The 19,067-nt window shown below is 31.8% G+C and overlaps 3 protein-coding genes across 5 annotated transcripts in view; 2 read left to right on the forward strand and 1 right to left on the reverse strand.

The window, feature by feature from the left end:
* Positions 1–4,422: 4,422 nt before the first annotated feature.
* LOC123712387 (lysosomal acid glucosylceramidase-like) lies at positions 4,423–14,792 on the forward strand. 2 transcript variants are annotated; one of them, XM_045665442.1, is made up of 13 exons: positions 4,423–4,458; positions 4,851–4,943; positions 5,865–5,998; positions 7,399–7,495; positions 7,932–8,073; positions 8,962–9,118; positions 10,153–10,313; positions 10,744–10,867; positions 11,862–11,975; positions 12,173–12,314; positions 13,285–13,364; positions 13,615–13,901; positions 14,668–14,792. In XM_045665442.1, exons 2-13 carry the CDS (start codon positions 4,889–4,891, stop codon positions 14,777–14,779), a joined length of 1,605 nt encoding a protein of 534 aa, XP_045521398.1. In that variant the 5' UTR covers positions 4,423–4,458; positions 4,851–4,888; the 3' UTR covers positions 14,780–14,792. The 2 variants fall into 2 exon arrangements, with proteins under 2 accessions (XP_045521398.1, XP_045521397.1); XM_045665441.1 differs by lacking the exon at positions 4,423–4,458 and adding an exon at positions 4,480–4,711.
* LOC123712394 (mitochondrial inner membrane protease subunit 1) lies at positions 14,772–16,024 on the reverse strand. Its single transcript, XM_045665453.1, has 2 exons — positions 15,395–16,024; positions 14,772–15,199 (listed from the first exon to the last, which is right to left on the reverse strand). The coding sequence occupies exons 1-2, from the start codon at positions 15,515–15,517 to the stop codon at positions 14,846–14,848; spliced, it is 477 nt and encodes a 158-aa protein (XP_045521409.1). The 5' UTR covers positions 15,518–16,024; the 3' UTR covers positions 14,772–14,845.
* A 700-nt stretch (positions 16,025–16,724) lies between these two features.
* The window catches only part of LOC123712391 (zinc transporter 1), a 31,802-nt gene continuing 29,459 nt past the window's right edge, over positions 16,725–19,067 (forward strand). For both annotated transcript variants that reach the window (XM_045665445.1, XM_045665446.1), the window contains exons 1-2: positions 16,725–17,286; positions 17,588–17,769. In XM_045665445.1, coding sequence (XP_045521401.1) covers positions 17,593–17,769 — 177 coding nt within the window. In that variant the 5' untranslated portion in view covers positions 16,725–17,286; positions 17,588–17,592. The remainder of the gene's footprint in view (positions 17,287–17,587; positions 17,770–19,067) is intronic.

Genomic DNA, 19,067 nt, shown 5'->3' on the forward strand with positions numbered 1-19,067 from the left:
AGGTTATCATTATTTATTATTCCCAAAAAAAATCGTTTTGTTTACGCGTAAAAATGGTTCGGTGTCAATCAAGCTGTCATCGAAATGAATTTCTACTTTTGTATAATCTTTAATTATAACGTAAAATGTATATATCTATCGTGTAATTATAAGAAATATTATTTAAAAGACAAAACAGTTGAAAACTGACAAATGATTGAATGATGATGATTCAATGACACAACAAAATTTATAATTTAGTGATCGAGTAGACACGCAGCAGCAGTTGGAGATTATTGTTAGTTTGGTAAAAAGGTTAGCAGGTATTAGCAGAATATCAAAAAACAGCGCCGTTACAACCGTATTCGCCTCAGAATTTGTTTCGGTTTCATGATATTTTTAAAGATTAGCAGGCGTGCCGATTTCCAAGCGAGGTTTTCTTTAGGTGCAAGTCTTCCGCACATTAAAAAAGTCCATTGGTTTGAACCGGGGATTGAAAAAACGATTTTAGAGATTAAAATCGCTCCCTCAACACTACTTATAAAAGGCTAATATTAAACCTATAGTGGAAGAGATGTACAATTGTAAAGATCTTTCAACGTCAGCTTTCTGGAACTATCTAGCGTACCTTTATTTACGAAGTTCAAAGCTATTATATATACTATATTATATTTTAGAAATTATCTTATTCGTGCACATATTTTTAAGTCGAAGTAAGAAGTAGACATGGGGAGAAATTGTCTGTGCCGAAAATCAATCCGGAACTGTTTAGGAAAAACATCTTTTTTATGGAAATTAATACAATAATTTATGGTTTACAATAATTTTACCAAAAGAATTAAAAGATCTTCCGACTACTCTATAAATGTATAATATTAAAAATGTATTATTCAAAAATGATTATTTGCGTGAGACACTGTCGTTGATATAAATTTAATAACATTTGATATGATAAGTACGATACAAATAATATAAGAATTGACCAATTCATATGACTCAAAATGTAAAACTCCTTTGAAGACAAATTTGCGCGCCATTGTGTGTGGCAGAATATGTGAACTTACGATTGTTTATATTGATACCACCTTACACATTTTTGTACCATATTCTTGCAATAAATTATTATAATTATTATGTCAGTGTCCATTTACATAACCTCAGGTAAACATCCTGTGCCCGTTTGACCCCTTGGAAAGATTTTACTTAAAATCAGCAATCGATGTTATTATAGGTTTGGTCTATTGGAAAGATTTACTTAAAATCAGCAATCGATGTTATTATAGGTTTGGCCTATTGGAAAGATTTACTTAAAATCAGCAATCTATGTTATTATAGGTTTGGTCTATTGGAAAGATTTACTTAAAATCAGCAATCGATGTTATTATAGGTTTGGCCTATTGGAAAGATTTACTTAAAATCAGCAATCTATGTTATTATAGGTTTGGTCTATTGGAAAGATTTACTTAAAATCAGCAATCTATGTTATTATACTTTTGGCCTATTGGAAAGATTTACTTAAAATCAGCAATCTATGTTATTATAGGTTTGGCCTATTGGAAAGATTTACTTAAAATCAGCAATCGATGTTATTATAGGTTTGGCCTATTGGAAAGATTTACTTAAAATCAGCAATCTATGTTATTATAGGTTTGGTCTATTGGAAAGATTTACTTAAAATCAGCAATCTATGTTATTATAGGTTTGGCCTATTAGAAAGATTTACTTAAAATCAGCAATCGATGTTATTATAGGTTTGGCCTATTGGAAAGATTTACTTAAAATCAGCAATCGATGTTATTATAGGTTTGGTCTATTGGAAAGATTTACATAAAATCAGCAATCGATGTTATTATAGGTTTTTCCTATTGGAAAGATTTACTTAAAATCAGCAATCGATGTTATTATAGGTTTGGCCTATTGGAAAGATTTACTTAAAATCAGCAATCGATGTTATTATAGGTTTTTCCTATTGGAAAATTTGGCCATGACATTCTCAAGGATAAGATATATGTATTTCCATTTATTATTTGTAATTTCTTCTTATCATATCTTAACTGATATTAAATAATTACCATCATCAATCAAATTCAGCAAAAGATATAATTAAAAAACACTGAATAACTTAATAAAGCAAGTGTTTTTATTTATTTATTTTTTTAGTTATTTATTTTACAAAATATTATAATATAAATTATGCTATGTTATATTAGGTCCTTACATATGAAATTGGCGTTTTGTATGGGAGGAACAAAAAGTCGAATATTTTTAAATATAATATATTTAATTAATCAAAGTATGAACCATTGTTTTCTATGCACTTTTGCCATCTCATAGGTAGTTCATTGATCCCTTTACTAAAAAAACCAGTCGGACGGGAATCAATAAAATCTGTGAAGGCGATTTGGACTGTCATCAAAGTTAAATGTTTTCCCTTGCAAGAAGTTTTCCAAATTTCGAAAAAAATGGTAATCTGTTGGAGCAAGGTCCGGGGACTACGGAGGACGTCTTAGACATTCCAATTGAAGCTCTTCTAATTTGGTAGCCGTCTGTTGTGCAGTGTGTGGTCTAGCGTTGTCGTGAAGTAGCAGTGGCGTGGAGCGGCGTGACCAGCCTAGGTTGTTTAGTCGCTAGCTTTTCCATCATGGTTTGCAATTGCTGACAATAGACATCAGCCGTAATAGTCTGTCCAGATTTGAGAAAACTGCAATGAACAATACCGGCAGTAGTCCACCAAACGCTTACAAGTAACTTTTTTGGGGTTAATTTTCGCTTGGGGCAGGATTTGGCTGGCTGGCCAGGATCCAACCATTGCGCTGAGCGCTTCCGATTATCGTAAAGAATCCATTTTTCATCACAGGTAATGATTCGGTTTAAAATACCTTTATTATTGTGACGGTTCAATAATGTAACGCAGAAGTCGACGCGCGTTTGCCGGTTTGCTTCAGTCAAGTCGTGAGGTACCCACCTTTCAAGCTTTTTAATCTTCCCAATTTGCTTCAAGTGAATTAAAACAGTTTTATCACTAACACCGCAGCCTGCAGCTAACTCGGACGTGGTTTGCGATGGATCCGCTTCCACAATAGCCTTCAATACTTCTTGTTCTGCAGGTCGAAATTTCCAGAACGAAAACGTTGAAACCAAAAACGAACTGTGTTTTCTTTTGCAACATGACCGCCATACACATCATTCACCCTTCGAGTCGTTTCCGCAGCACTAGTGCCACGGCGGAACTCGTACTCGTGAATAATGCGATACTTTAAGTTTTCTATTTTGTAAAATGAGTGACGCAAACAGAAAAAACAAATGAATGACGGTCATCAAAGCACAAATACATGAGTAAATAGCTGTATAAATTTGAATTTGAAATTCCTAACCAAAGAGGAGGTATTTGAGGTCAAAGTGGCCAGTACGACAAAATATTTTATAATATATTCTAATATTTGATATCCACTGTGGTTTGTATTAATGTAAGAATAACAGTCAAGTTCAGGAGCGCAACAAATGCATGTAAATAGTTCTTCAACTTACTTTTTGTATTGCTTAAAGTTATAACTTAAAACTGACCGGGTAGTCCAGTTATAAGCGGGAGCGGCTATATATATACTAAATATGCCCTAATTCAGCATAGACGTTTGCTCTCGACGTACAGAGGCGAACTTACACACCTCGGGTCTGTACGTCATACTCAACTCGTTTTAGATGGTAAGTACATGATATATTGCCTAATAACCACAATAAATAAAACAAAGAAGCAAGGACTGAGTTAATAACAGACTTGTAAAGTTGACTATTTGAGAGTTAAATAAATAGTTTTTTTAATTGGTTACATACCTTGCCAGCAGGTCCCTAGTGGTACGTATTCTTATAATGAATTTTTTCTATGTGCACTCTTATTAATTGTTTGATGGTGATGATATTGCGAGAAAACCAGTAGTATTTTAACCCTGAATGTGGATGAAGTGAGAGAGGTATATTAGGATGGTGTATTTTTAATTAATAACAAAAATATATAATAACTATAATAATGATAGTAATAATTCTATCACATTTAATGAAAATCTTAGTAGTAATAAAGTTACATGAAATAATTGTAATATTGGTATTCACGCCTATGATAATAAAAGCCTTTTGTTAATCTTTATCTAATTTAACTTTATGTACAAATTTCTGTAAAGTTGCATATAGTAGATAATTTTTCGAAAAATAAGCTCATAAAAAAGTTTCACTTCTTACGTGTGTACACTAGTACTAGTACACGCACACATTTCTTTATTTGCTAATTGTGTAATAATAATTTTTATAATATTTCTTTCTAAAACTCTGCATATATATGCTTTAAATAAATAAATACGGAACCACTAAATGTTTTAGACCACACAAACATGTGAAATATATAATTAATCGATAAGACTTAATACCTAATTCACTCGGACATAACAAACACTAACAGTCACTTAGAGAAGCTCTTACCGTGAAGTGGTAAGTGTTAAACCTTACTACCATGGTCATTATGACCAAACCTCAGGAACGAGTGACATTTGTTTAGCTCCATTCATCATACTTATTGACACTGCCACGTACAACATTATCCGTTTACAGCGTTCGCACAAAACGTGGACAATTCCAGGCCCATGCCTTAGCTTATGCTTAGAGCCCTGAACACAACTCCAGAAACATAGTTGTTGTCTGTTGCCAAACGTTTTAACGAGCTGAACGAGTGTGTTAATAAACGGTATTTACCTTAAATGCCTCTGCTTTAGTTATATTAATGTAAATTGTAAGCCAATCTTGCTTTGACGTTACAGATATTTATTGGTGATCTGGGACTGAGTCAGTTGATCGTTAATTTTAAAGGTTTATTGTTGTTATAGGTACCAGATGTCAATTGAAAAATAACGATAAGTGAAAAATGCGGACGCACACCATAGCTTTAATATTTAGTTTTATTGTTCTCACTAAGAGCGGTAAGTATAGTTTGTGATTCTCATTTGTACGCGTTTGTTATTCATATTTATTGGTTATTCACCGTACCTTTTTGTAACTATTAAAACGCAACGTTTTCTGATCTACTAAATTTTCTGGTCGTAAAACCCTAAAGCCAATATTTTTGTCACATTTGTTATACGACAAACTTAAATACCTATTTGAAACAAAATTTTACAACTTAAATATATTGATTAAAACATTTAATTATGATAAGCGCTTCTCTTTGATAACGTCTTGGTGTTGCATGCAGTATATCCTCCATTCCCCCCTTCGGCGGCCTTTGCGTCTGTATACTAAGACCTGTTAGGACCATAACATGGTTTGTCCAGCAAGTAGGGGTATGGCCTCGGGGTGTCGTGGCTTTAGGACAATAATTTTAATTAAATTTAAAACTGTATGTTTCGCGTGTTAGCATGCATGGTCACGTCGAGTTGACTTATGTAGAGCATGCAACGTTTCAATCTTAGTTTACTACTCGTAGGGTAACATGAATAGAATTTAACATACAAGTCAAATCATTTATTTCAAGCTATTTATAGGAACTTCTGAATGTCAAGAAATTTGAAAATATTTAAAAAAGTGCCTAGTTAGCCCTTCCAAAAGGAGAAAAATGGACAAGAAACTCCATACTTATTATATTAAAATAGTTATTATAATAATATTTTATAAACATTGATTTGATAATTATATGTTAAGACAATGTACCTAGAATAAAAAAAGTCTCGTCTAGTTTGTCGTCTTCTAAATTATATAAATAAATATACTTTTCCTTTGTTACTAATTAATGAAGGAATCATTCTAGATTTCAGAATTTTCTATTGAGCCTTCAAGATCAACAACCACACACAATAGTTTACATTTAGGCGCGAGAGCCTTATTTATATATTGTAATGTTTCAGACCAAAAATGTCGAGAGCGGGATCTTGGTATCGAAGGCCGGTCGATAGTTTGTGTCTGCAATTCCGAATACTGTGACACCATCACGAGAGATCCACCAGCCGCCAGCAGTTACGTCGCATACACGACAACAAGGGTATATATTAATCGCTTTATAAAGTATACCGTGGTTACAAAAATGATTGAATCCTTTGACCGTGATGTTAAGCAATACAGTTGGATTTAGGCCTAATTTTGGAACTTAAGATTTGTTAACAATGCCGTGTTCTTAGACTTAAATTACTGGTGCAGAGCTAGTCCCGATGTCATACTATTCTACGATGTGTTCGGTCACACAGTCGGATGGTTTTGAGATGCGTAGATGATTGCCCACTGACTTGACTTCTTATCTTTAAAAAAATTGTATGTGTCTGTTGTGTATACCTATTAGTAGCAATGACAGATATATTGTATTTAAAACTATAGTAGATTACTGTCAAAAATAACATAGTATATTTGTGATAAGAGACTTCAATTTGTCATGTTCAAACTTTATAAAACTGTGTTTTAATAATTATTTTTTGAGTGAATTTTCTCAGTAAATTCAATTAAAATAATAATCAAAAATATTTTGCGAGAATGATTGGTGCCGTACACAGTGTTAATGTGTGTGATAAATTTATGGCTGCGTTCGACGAAGTTACAAGCAGTGGATGCAAACCCTTCAGTTAATATAAAGGAGATTTTATCTCTCTTATCGTGGAAATTGAAGTTTAATAAATCTAATCAAACCGTATTGGTCAAGTATCTAATTGTCTATCATATTCTGATTGTTATTATTGAATAAAGTGTGCCAATAGCAACACAAAATATGGGGCTATCAGTGTATCAGGGTCCAACGTGGTAAAATAATAAAGTTCATTGAGAAATAAACGGAAAACGTTGTTACAAAAACGGTACAAATAAACTTAACTACAGAGTGACCATGAAGTATTTAGAAAGAGTATTAGATTAGATTACAAGCATTTCTACGGCGTTTGAACAATACCACAAAGCCACCCCAAATCGTTTTGGAATTTCGTTAAAGATCAAAGAGTCGAGAGGCAACCTAAAGGCATCTGTAATAAAGAGAGAAACTGACAGCTGTTTAGAGGGGTTGGCTGCATTTTGGAACAAGGCGCTTCTCTGGTGAATGATTCTCTTGTTTTGAGGGTGCGTACTGACTTACTCAGAAATTCACCATTAACGCGTGAAGCGCACACTAAATATTGCGGTAAAGACATATGACACTGACAGAATTGACATAAGTGGCAATGTCATCATGGGAAAGTTTGAGTTATTTTTTTTTCTGTGCTATCGAATTAGTGGTAATGGTATAAAATAAGATTAAAATAATAAGCAGCAAGCAAAATTGCTCAAAATTCTCAATGAAAGAAGGCGTAATAATACCAGAGAGTGAAGTTTACTCTATAATCTATAGTCTATACTCTTGATAGTCTATCCTCTACCCTCTTATAATGTTATAAAATCACAATTATTTATCATGTCACTTTTCAGGCGGGGAAGCGCTTTGAAAAGTCTAATGGAAGAATTCAAGCTTTTTCAAGGCTACAAAAAGAGTTGAATAACAGAAATGAAGAAAATGAAAATGAAGGTGAGATAATATATTTACTTATACATTTTTATGTCAAATTTTTTTAAACTTAATTCTATGTTTGACTCACACAGATTATTTGATTTAACGATTTCACAAAATTTCTTTGTTCTCGTGTCTGGTATAATTTTGTCTGTGTTTGTATAATTTTTTACTTTAAATGGCCTTTAATTTTTCACATAGGAAGAGCGAATTTTAGTATTTTTTATTTATTTAATTTTAAATATTACATATTTGGTAATCTTTTAATAGCATTCAAATTAAAAACGTTTCATCACTAAATCAATGAACTAAAATACCGATTAAAAATTGAAACTTTGAAATTCCATTATAATAATTCATCAGAAATATTTAAATACGACTATTCTTATCTGATAATTAGAGGAAAATTGTGACTGTTTTGTCCACGTGTTGATATCTACCTTGATAACTTCAGGTCCTTTTTGGACAAGAACAACACTTGTTTTGAACCAAAATAACCGGTATCAAACAATCCATGGTTTTGGTGGCTCCGTGACAGATGCAGCAGCGTACAACTGGAACAAATTGTCAGACAGGACTAAATCTTATTTTATTAGGTACGTTTGTCGCCCTGTGTGGTTTAAGTTTGTATTGTATTTCATATTTATATTATTTAGGTTATCTGGAAGAAACTGCTTTTAGCGATAAGGCCGTCGATTTACATCCGCTATCCAATCTTATTTTTCTCTTGTTTTGTGTTATTGTGGTATAAATAAAGTGTTATTATTATTATTATCAATGTGTAAGAAATGTTTTTGGAGCTGTTACTGTATTAGCAGGATTCAAACAATTGTTTTTCTATTACGATAAAACTCATTATTAGGGTGATTAATTATACGATTAGTTTTCTTCATATTGTATAAATTACCAGTATACTTATCCAAAAAACATAAAACCGCCGGCTCTGCGACCTTAAAAGTGTCTTGGCCTCCGAAACGAGAAACTTCCAGCGCACTTTCTGCTTTCACCTGCAGCCTACATTAATGTAATTGCTGTAGATAATCAGTAACTCTACCATTAGTTAGTGAGTTAAAGAGAGGTAAACCAAATATTTGTCTATCTAATATTGATCAATGGTGGTTGTATGTTGGGAACACTGTTCCATTCTTAGGATCAGCTTGATCTAAAATTCTAATTAAAGGTAAGAGAGTTCTACGTATGCTTTTGAATTATAACAGAAAACGCGCAACACGCAATATGATTTCTTAAATATTGAACTTACAAGCGTTTAATATTTGTCAAACTTGTGCCTACATGATTGATACAAATGTATTGAGTTTTAATATAGATCAGTATTATACCAACACTCGTATTAAGTAGTCGTGTCTTGAAGAGCCTTTCATTACAATACTAATCTATATAAACATCAGTACATTTGTATCAATCATGTAGGCACAAACTCACGTTAATGAGCTAGAATTAAGGTAATGTAATTGTTATTACAGTTCATACTTTGCTGAAGATGGGCTGGAATATAATCTCATTCGAACTCCGATAGGAGGCGCTGACTTTTCCACACACCCCTACACCTACAATGAGTATCCATGGAATGATGCTGCATTAACAAACTTTACGTTTACTTATGAAGATTTATTCTTAAAGGTAATTACTATTTTATGTTACCTTATTGATATTGAAAGCGCCGAATTATTTTGAATGTCAGCTGCAACTAGATTATTAATGGATGTATCACATTGATGTAATATTTTTAAGAAGATTTAAAGTCAAATTTTAATATAGTATTATCATATATACATCAGAACATCACGGCATACATACTATTCAAGTGTTGAGATCGTAATATGTTACGACATTCTTAAATATATAATTTATCCATTAAGAAAAACCCTTTTTGAACGGATTAAAGCTATGTATTATTATTAAAAACTTATAATTATTTACATAATTCTAGATTTTAAATTTTTTTCGACGTTTCGTGTGCTTTTCAGCGTGCGTGGTCACGGTGACTGAATGAAAGGTGAATACATAGCTTTAATCCGTTTTAAAAGTGTTTTTCTTAATATGTAAAAGCTACTTTAACAAAAGACAATACTAATTTATCCATTTTAGTGACATACCTATGTACACTTCAATAATAATAAAAAGCCCTTTTTCTTTCCATATTCTTAATTAATATTTTAACTCTTATTCGTATTTAACCCACTAGCGTGAAAGCCTCCTCCAACCCTTTCCAGATGTTTCTATATTTATCATTAGTCTTCCAGTCTTTTCCTGCTATTTCTCTGAGTTATCGGCCCGCGGCTTTTTTCCCGGGCAGTCCCTCTTTGTTGTCTAAGTATCGTCAAATCTTACATGACAAGCCCATTAAGGTTTTAGTTTTAAATGTTGCTTAATTAACATTAAATACCAGTTCGTAATACAAGGGCGTAGAATGGACGAAATCTGGCAAAAAACTTCCCGCTTTCCGTGGTTTATTTATTACCTACATGTTGGCTACATCTGTTTCGAAATATGAATACCAAAAAAGATGCTTCAAGTTCGTTTATAATGAAGAACTCTGAACACTGAACAGCACTGAACTGATTTTCAAAATTCCGTAACCAAAAGTAATTGATATTATATAGTATAAATTTTACTGTTTAATACGTTACATACAATAATACCCTTTTTTTAAGATACCGATGATCAAATACATCCAAAGAGTGTCTAAACAAGAGGTAAAAGTGATGGCTTCCACCTGGTCACCTCCAGTGTGGATGAAAACAAACGAACACATCACTGGCTTCTCACAACTGAAACCTGAGTTTTATCAGAGTTTCGCAGACTATCACGTGAAGTTAGTATATTGTTAGAGGCATGTTTTCATTCATTACTTTTCAAGTGAGAACTGAATTTAAAAAAAGCTAAACGTTTGTATCAACAAAGGCTTGTTTTATTCTCATCGTGTCAAAACCGCTTTGTCGTCAGATTCCAAATTTCGAACCAAACTTTAAACTTTAACTCACGGTGGTTGGTGACCAGTAAAATCCAAAAACATGTAAGTGAAATAAATATATTGTGCGTTTCACTGATCAGTTTATATCCGAACGAAATATCTCCAGTAATATATAAGGCACCAAAGCAAAAGTAATAAAAGATAAATTAAAAAAATACAATAAAACAACACATTTTTCTCACAATAATGATTTAGGACATTACATTACTTCATTATTAACGGCAGTACTCAATCATTAGGATCTAGTTATTGTAATTATCAATTATTCTAGGTTCATGGAACTATATGAAAAAGCAGAAATAGACATATGGGCGATAACCACAACGAACGAACCTATCAATGGCATTGTACCCTTCGTCACGTTTAATTCCTTAGGATGGTTTCCAGCTGAAATGGTAATGTTTTTTTAACGAAATGAAAATGCGCTTACGCAGGCCTGCGCCAAAGATATTGAGCTTAAGAGAGCTTAAGGTGCAATAAAAATATTATTTAATTTATCCCATGGTATATAATATATACTAGGTTTTTTTTATAATTTATGTGTGTGTAAAATTTGTGAAGACATTTTGTTGTAATATACATGCTGTATAAGGACTTTTAGTAAATAATATAATGTCTGTATAAGTTTATTGTAAGCATTAGCGGATACAAAACATTTATAACAATGTCAATGCATTTTTTTTGATATATGTAAACAATTCATATCAATTAATTCAGTCAAAAATATAGAATATTTTTACTATTAGGTATAAAGACCGAATTGGCATTTCTACAGTTCCCAAAATTAAAACTCAAACCTTAAAGGAACATGATTTCATTGTTAACGTGTATAACAACCTAGCGGGCATATTCAATCAAATAAAGCTGATTTTCGTGATTTTTTATAGAAATTATATAATAATAATTATTAATAAAAAAACTATCTAGGGGTTTATCGTAAGGGTTATACGTATTTTTGTATGCATAACATCATAAAACAATAAAAACAAAAAAAATGTCTATAAATAATAATAGGGGGATGAATATATGTTGTCAAATTCATAGATGTAACCGATATGCACACAAAATTTCTCGAAAATTGGTCGAGCCATTTCGGAGGAGTTTAGTTACAAACACTGTGACACGAGAATTTTATATATTACATATACTATACAGGGTGGCCAAAAAGTCGTGGAGTCGTGCAACTAGGGGTTAGATGGGGTCATCAGCTGCAAAACATTGTTCTACGGGAGGCACGTAAACTCGACCCCGCAGAGTTAACATTTATTTTGTGTTTTTAAAAGAAAATTCCCTTTTTTTTAATAATTCTACTAATACTGCCACGACTTTTTGGCCAACCTGTATACTCTTACTATTACATATACTATATAGACTTTTGTGTGATTTCAGGGCCAATGGGTTGGAAAGAATCTTGGTCCAACAATAAGAAATTCACGTTTTAATAAAACATTAATTTTTGCTGTGGATGACCAACGCTACCTCCTACACTTCTACTTATCGGGGGTAATAATTTCCTATCACTCCTCCAAGAGTTCTGTTTATATACTATTTGGGTTTATTCGTTCAGTTTATTCCCATTATGTCCAAAACATGTAAAGTTTCGCATACTTAGCCATTTCTAAACAAAGCCTAGTATGAAATTAAACCAATATTACACATACATACCGTATTACATTGTATTATAGAAGTTAATATTACAGATGGAAAATGCCGACAGCGACTCAATAAAATACATTGATGGAATCGCGGTTCACTATTATGGAAACTTTGCGCCTGCAACCATTTTTGATGATCTTCAAAGTAGATACAATAAAATACTGTTAGCCACAGAGGCTTGCGAAGGTAACTTTTCTGTACTGTTCACACACAAGTGCTGTTAGCGTAAGATTAAATGTTATTAAAAATTATCCTTCATTTAACATTTCAGTGTTCATAGACACTTAGGTTTATCCGTTATTATGTTTTATTATTAATCTAGAAAATTATATTAGGTATAATACTTCTGTACTCAATTCTTTTCAATTTCAAAACTCAATCTCATCTTAAATATCAATTTCAAATCCTCAGATATATATAACTTATAACTAGTATTGTCTTTTGTTAACATAGCTTTTACACATTGAAAGAAACACTTTACACACACTAAGTCTATAATACATAGCTTCAATCCGGTTAAAAAGGGTTTTCCGGTTACATTGGAAATTACATCTGACAGCTCATCCTTCTTAGGCAATTCTTTTATATATTAGCATCTCCGCCATTAAGTCCTGGAATAGGCTGCCCCACTCCATACGATTGTCTACCCCCCTAACACCCTTTAAAACTCTTCTCCGTAAACATTTCTTAACCATATCCTCTCCTGCTCTATCGTAATTTGTGATTCTTGTATTTACTTTTCTTTTGTATAGCATCGCCATTCATGAATCCGTGAGTTTAGCTTTTTAGATTGTTTTTTTTTTTCTATTATTTTAGATTAAGGTTCTATATTTTTTTCATGAGATATGAAGCACTTGCACCATATTTCGATCTACCCATAATATTAATTTTTTTAGATTTCTCCCAATACTAGGAAATAACTTTTGTCTGGGAGAAACGCTTGTTAGCCATAAAGCTGCCCGTTGCATCCCTTATCATGTTTATGTATTATGTTATTTGTTATTTTATAAATGTAACGAAGTGTGATTTTAATATAATATAATTAAATTAAAATAATTTATATTATTAATATATAATTTAATACCGATGTCACTCGTATATATTCTCAATAATTATATTTGGGAAAAGGCCAAAAAATTACACAATATTTTTTCAGGTCCGATGCCATGGGATATAATGAGAGTGAAATTAGGGTCTTGGGAACGTGCTCATCGTTACACCAAAAATATTATCGAGGTTGGAAGATTTATTACAATAATAACCTGACAATTTGGTACAGATTTTAAATTCAACCTAGTTCTCAACCGTAAACACCGGTTTAATGGTGTAGCTCCTTCCAAGATATGCATTTTCATTCAATTAAATAAACAATAACAAGAAAGAAAAAGATAATTCTAAAACAATGCCGATATACCGTTGTCAGTAACGTAGTAGGCTTTATAAACTTTTAAAACTCCTCGTAACTTAGCTCGTAACTTTATTCTAGGACCTAAATCATCATGTAACCGGTTGGATTGACTGGAATCTCTGCTTAGATGAAAGAGGTGGTCCTAATTGGGCCGACAACTTCGTCGACGCCCCCATAATGGTCTTTCCGGAGAGAGACGAGTTCATTAAACAGCCAATGTTCTATGCAATGGGCCACTTTTCTAAATTTATACCACGAGGATCTCAAAGAATATCGGTTACTTATCCATTTTTAGAATTTGGAAGAATTGACAATGTTGCCTTTAGGACGCCACTGGGAAATATAGTTTTGGTCCTACATAATTCGTAAGTTTCTATGAAAATATAATGATTAATAATTAAGGATGTATTCAGGGGACACATTTAAAAAAATCCGTATATGTTTCATGAGCATTTGTCAATCTGATAATCTAGTAGCTGATCATTCTTCTGTCACACGCCATCCTCTCTTTGGGTCTAAGTCAAGTCGGTTATATAAGTCGGCCTCAAAATATTTTCCTTTATCATTGCGAGCGAATGTTAAATGCGCACATAGACAGAACGTCCATTGGTGCACAGCCGAACGCACAACCTCAGGGATGAGAGTTGTACGCCTGAGCAACTAGGCCTACACTTCTCTAGACAACACATTTAGTCAAATTTAAAAGGATAAGTCGGATTGCTAGGATGAAGTATTTGGTGTCAAACTTACAAATAGAACAAAATTATTCGTATTATTGCTTTTTTGGTGGGCTTTTAATTTTGAAAGCTTATGCTTTCATCTGCTTTGTAAGTAATGTTATACATTAGTGACGTAAAATAGTATTATTTTGACTGTACATTACAACATAAAAAAGTGTAAAAAAAACATAGAATTGTATAATTCTTTGCAATATTAAGAGGAAGTAGGTAAGCAGTGAATTAGCAATTATTAAAAACAAAACTAAATAAAATTATTTTGAACATAGCTTATAAAACAAATTGTATTAAGTAAGAACTTTTTTCAGAATACAAACAGCTGAAGTACTATGCCAATATACTGCCTGTATACTGGTTCATATTTTGTACAGTTATTTAATTGAATTTTTCACAGGAACACATTTAAAATGGATGTCAGAATAAATGTTGATGCCATAAGACATATTAAAATAAAGGTTGAAGCTGAATCTATTGTTACATTGGAGATAAATACAAGCCTTTTTTAATAATATATATTTTTTATTATCTTCCTCTTTTATTTACACAATTCATCTACCAAACTGGACAACTCACTACACTTGAGTCAGAGTACTAATTTTATCTAACGGCCAAACTCTACATACTACTCGACTGCGTATTAGGCCCTGAGGAACAGCTCCATAAATTCTAGAATCTGAAGAGTTACTAGAATTGTCTCCTTCCAGCCATACATGACCTCTGGGCACATACTGACTTCTCATAAAGTGGCCCTTAACTTTGTCACCAGGGAGTCCTGTAATTCGTTTACATATATTTTGCTTTGGATTTGTGGGGCACTTTGCTATAATTATGTCCCCACGACGTAACCTTTGCATTCGAGGTGTTATATGTTCAGTAAATAATATGTTGTTGGTCTCCAAAGTTGGTTCCATTGAAGGACCTGAGCACTGAAAATGTATGCTATATTAGTTAGATACTAAGAACAAGAAGTTATAATTGAATTTTGAGGTTTTAAAAACAGAATTATATTAATTAGTATTAGTAAATAAAACAATAAGAAACTTCTACATGAGTATAACTGTTAAAACAAGGCTTCCTTAAAGATCTCATATTGGTATGTTAAAACTATAGTTTATACATACCATTACAAAATCACCCACATATTCAAAAGTACAGTGCGTAAAACAGGCATATTGTAAAGCACAACCAGCAAATCCTAATGTCTTTCCTAAGATACTTGTAAAACCCATATTCCAATTGATCATAAGAATTATAATATATTATACAAAATTCATGACATTATTAGTCTGTATTCTTTATATACTGGCGTCAAAAATACACTTTACTCTATGAAGTGCCCTCAATTAATAGTAGATATTGGAACACAATAAATAATTATCTAGGCAAATGTATTGTTTGTTCCATTTGTCTACTTGTCGTCTTCTGTTAGACCAAACCAATAAGCTACAGAAATCATTCCGCTGATTAAATCTTCACTGTTAAGTAGAATAAGTATACATTTTTCTAATTTTGTATTTTACTCAGTTTTTGGAGATTTTACTCAAATATCCATTTATTACATCACAGTTCGAAGCAGAAGCTAATGTTCATAATAAATGAATACTAAGAGAATAAGGAAAAAAAGGGCGAAACGGTTAAAACAAAAAAATCTCATGTGTGTAATAAATTGAGATTTGAGAATAAGATAAAAAAAATTTTTTTTAAATTTTATGATGATTTTGTGTTTACAACCTTTAGGTAAACTCTTATTTAGAATAATAAATAATTCAATACCACAGATATGCTGTGACAATTGACACATATGATTATGGATACAAGATTTTTGGTCTAACAAAATGTCTCCTTTGGCGGTCTACTTTGGTGTAAATGTTACTAGATTTCAATTCCAATCGATTTTTTAATACTTGTAAATATATCCTCAGTCGAGAAGTGATTAGAAGACACCCACCATAGCAAAGCAAAAAACAATTTAAAGCTCTCAGTTAAACTACACAAATCATTAAACTACAAAAACACATTGTTGGAAGCTATACATCTCCAAATTTTTCATTAGACCTACTGGTCTACTGATAATATGCTTTAATTTAAACTGTACAAAATCACCTAACTACAACATGTCCGTATTCTAGACGGTTCGATTCTTTGTCGGAAGTAGCTGCCAGCTTTTTGGTCACCTGTGATGTCGGCTAACCTTTTTTTATTAGAATAAAATAAAAAACTCAGTTTTAATGATTTGATTTTCTCATGATGATGATAATGATATTAATTTATACCTAATGGGAAAGGTTGATTTACTCAGCTTTGATTGACGTTTTTGGCGTTTTACATCGTTTATCATCGTTACCTCTTCTCATATCAGTGTTTAAGTAACTGGTAGATTATATCACTTTGATATATTGTCCAAACAGTTAATTTACTTCAGAAGCATGAAGAGCTCCGCAAAGACATTGCTTTTGTATCTGTGTAGCGTCAAGATATTAACGTCAAGTAATCAAACGCAAAAGTGAATACTTCAATTCTGAAATGCACCAAACCAATCAACAGACACCAATCGCCTTTGCTACTCTATCTAAGAAGGAAACGAAATTAAACTTGAAAATTAGTAATTTGTCAACTTTTAGTGATTAACACTGTGTAGTTTTGAGTGAACCTCTATTATTAAAAAAATCAGCATAGAAGCATAAACCAACCTGATTATAGTGTTAATGCATTAAGTACAAACGCTGTGCTATAAAATTTATAACCATGTGTGCCTATTCTATTTGACTTTTGTAAGAATATTATCAATAATTTTATCAGCTTTCACGATAATATCCATTGTTTTAAAAGTGGGATTTTAAACAGCTTAAATAAAACGTTACGATCTTGCACAAGTATGACACATTTAGCTAGTGGCCGTGCTTAAAAGTTTTTTGGAATGACGTTGAATCAATAACCAGGACTAAGTTATTGACATTGGTTTACACATGGGAACACACTGAATATTTGTAATTGTTAAACTATTTAAAAAAATGTAAGTAATACCCTGATAATTTTCTTTTTTCATAGTTAATTTGATTGTAAACAGATAAATTACTACTAATATTGGTTATTTATGATAATTGGTACTCTAATGAATTTTATTACTGTATTGTTGTCAACTTGTCTTATAAAAATATCTATAAGTATACTACATATTTAGCCTAGCATTTTCACCGAAAAAGTAGAAGTGCCTCTTCATTGTAGCTATATAAAAAGTAAGCTTTGCTTGTAAAATAATAATTACTGTTTGGTGCTTAAATTGTTATATTGATGCACTATTTTATTGTACACAGATAAAATGGGGAAGTATACAGGAAAGAAATGCCGTTTATTATCAATGTTATGGCTAACAGGAAGCTTTTTCATAGTGGAGTTAGTTGTTGGATATGTAACAAATTCCATGGCATTGGTAGCAGACTCCTTTCACATGTTGAGTGATGTTGCCGCCCTTGTCATCGCTTTTCTATCAGTAAAGGTAAATGTATAAACTTTAGAATATAATCTTTGTCTCATTTGAAATGTACTAGAACAAATACATTACATAGTCTATCAATGATATTGATGGGTTTACTGTCAAATAAAATTAACAGTTATTTTAGGAGTTATGAGTTTAATATAATAGTTTGGTTAGTTAGTAGATTTTAATAGCCTTTGTGGATTCAGATATCTGTGTAAAAGATACAAATAAAACAAGTTGTGATTTGATATATTTTATAATTTGCATACATCTTAAAACTACTCCTAAAAAAGGAAGCTTTATTTTTGTCTGTTTTTTCACTGTAGAACCTAATAAATTATTTTAGTTATATAATTTCACAAGAAAAATTGATAAACATTAAAATATATTGAAATAAATCTTAATATTAAAAATAAATCTATTTGGTATATAAGTTTATTACATTGGTCATAGCCATATATTCCTTATTTATTTTTAAATCTCCCCCTCATTATTTAAAATGAATCAGACCAAACATACCAATTTAACAAAAACTTCATCATAGAAAGAGATGAAAAAGTATTTTAGCTGTAATTTAAAGAATGCAATTTGACAAATTTTGTTTTTATAACTAAAAAACTGTGCTGACAATAACTATTTAGATTGTTATCAATAAGAGTTAAGACATACATTGTGCTCATCAACCTAAATACTAAACAATGCTTATCATAATCTACATGGCACACTTCAGATGAAAAACAGTTCTAATTATTTGATATATGGCATAAATAATTTTTATGCCACAGTTAAGTTATATGTATTTATAGTTCTTTTTCACACAATATTTTTACTTGATAATGTCTGTTAAGAGAATGTGTCAGATATAGAATTTGCATACTGATCGCTTGTTTATTTAAAAAAAAACTTTTTTGACTTAATAACTTGTGCCCATGCTCTGCCCAGCATTAATTCTATAGTAATTTTATAATAAGGGCTCCTCGATAAATAACTAACTAATCACCTAGCGGTATGATGATTTTACTTAACAGTCTATTTTTACCATACCCTACTATACTACAATTTATTTATTTTCATTGTTAAAGATAAAGAGTTAGCTTTAGATTTTTTTAACATACGCTCCGACGGTAAAGGAAAACATCGTGAGGAAAGCGGCTTGCCTTAGACCCAAAAAGTCGACGGCATGCGTCAGAATTTCTCATCATCTTCTTGTCTATAAGATTAACAGATCATGAAACAGATACCGAATTCTGAGGTCCTAAAAAGTTGTAGCCCCATTGATTATTTTTTTATATACTTTCTGTTGTTTTATTAAGCTG

This window comes from Pieris brassicae, chromosome 7 (assembly GCF_905147105.1).
Source record: "Pieris brassicae chromosome 7, ilPieBrab1.1, whole genome shotgun sequence".
NCBI classification, from domain to species: Eukaryota; Metazoa; Arthropoda; class Insecta; order Lepidoptera; family Pieridae; genus Pieris; species Pieris brassicae.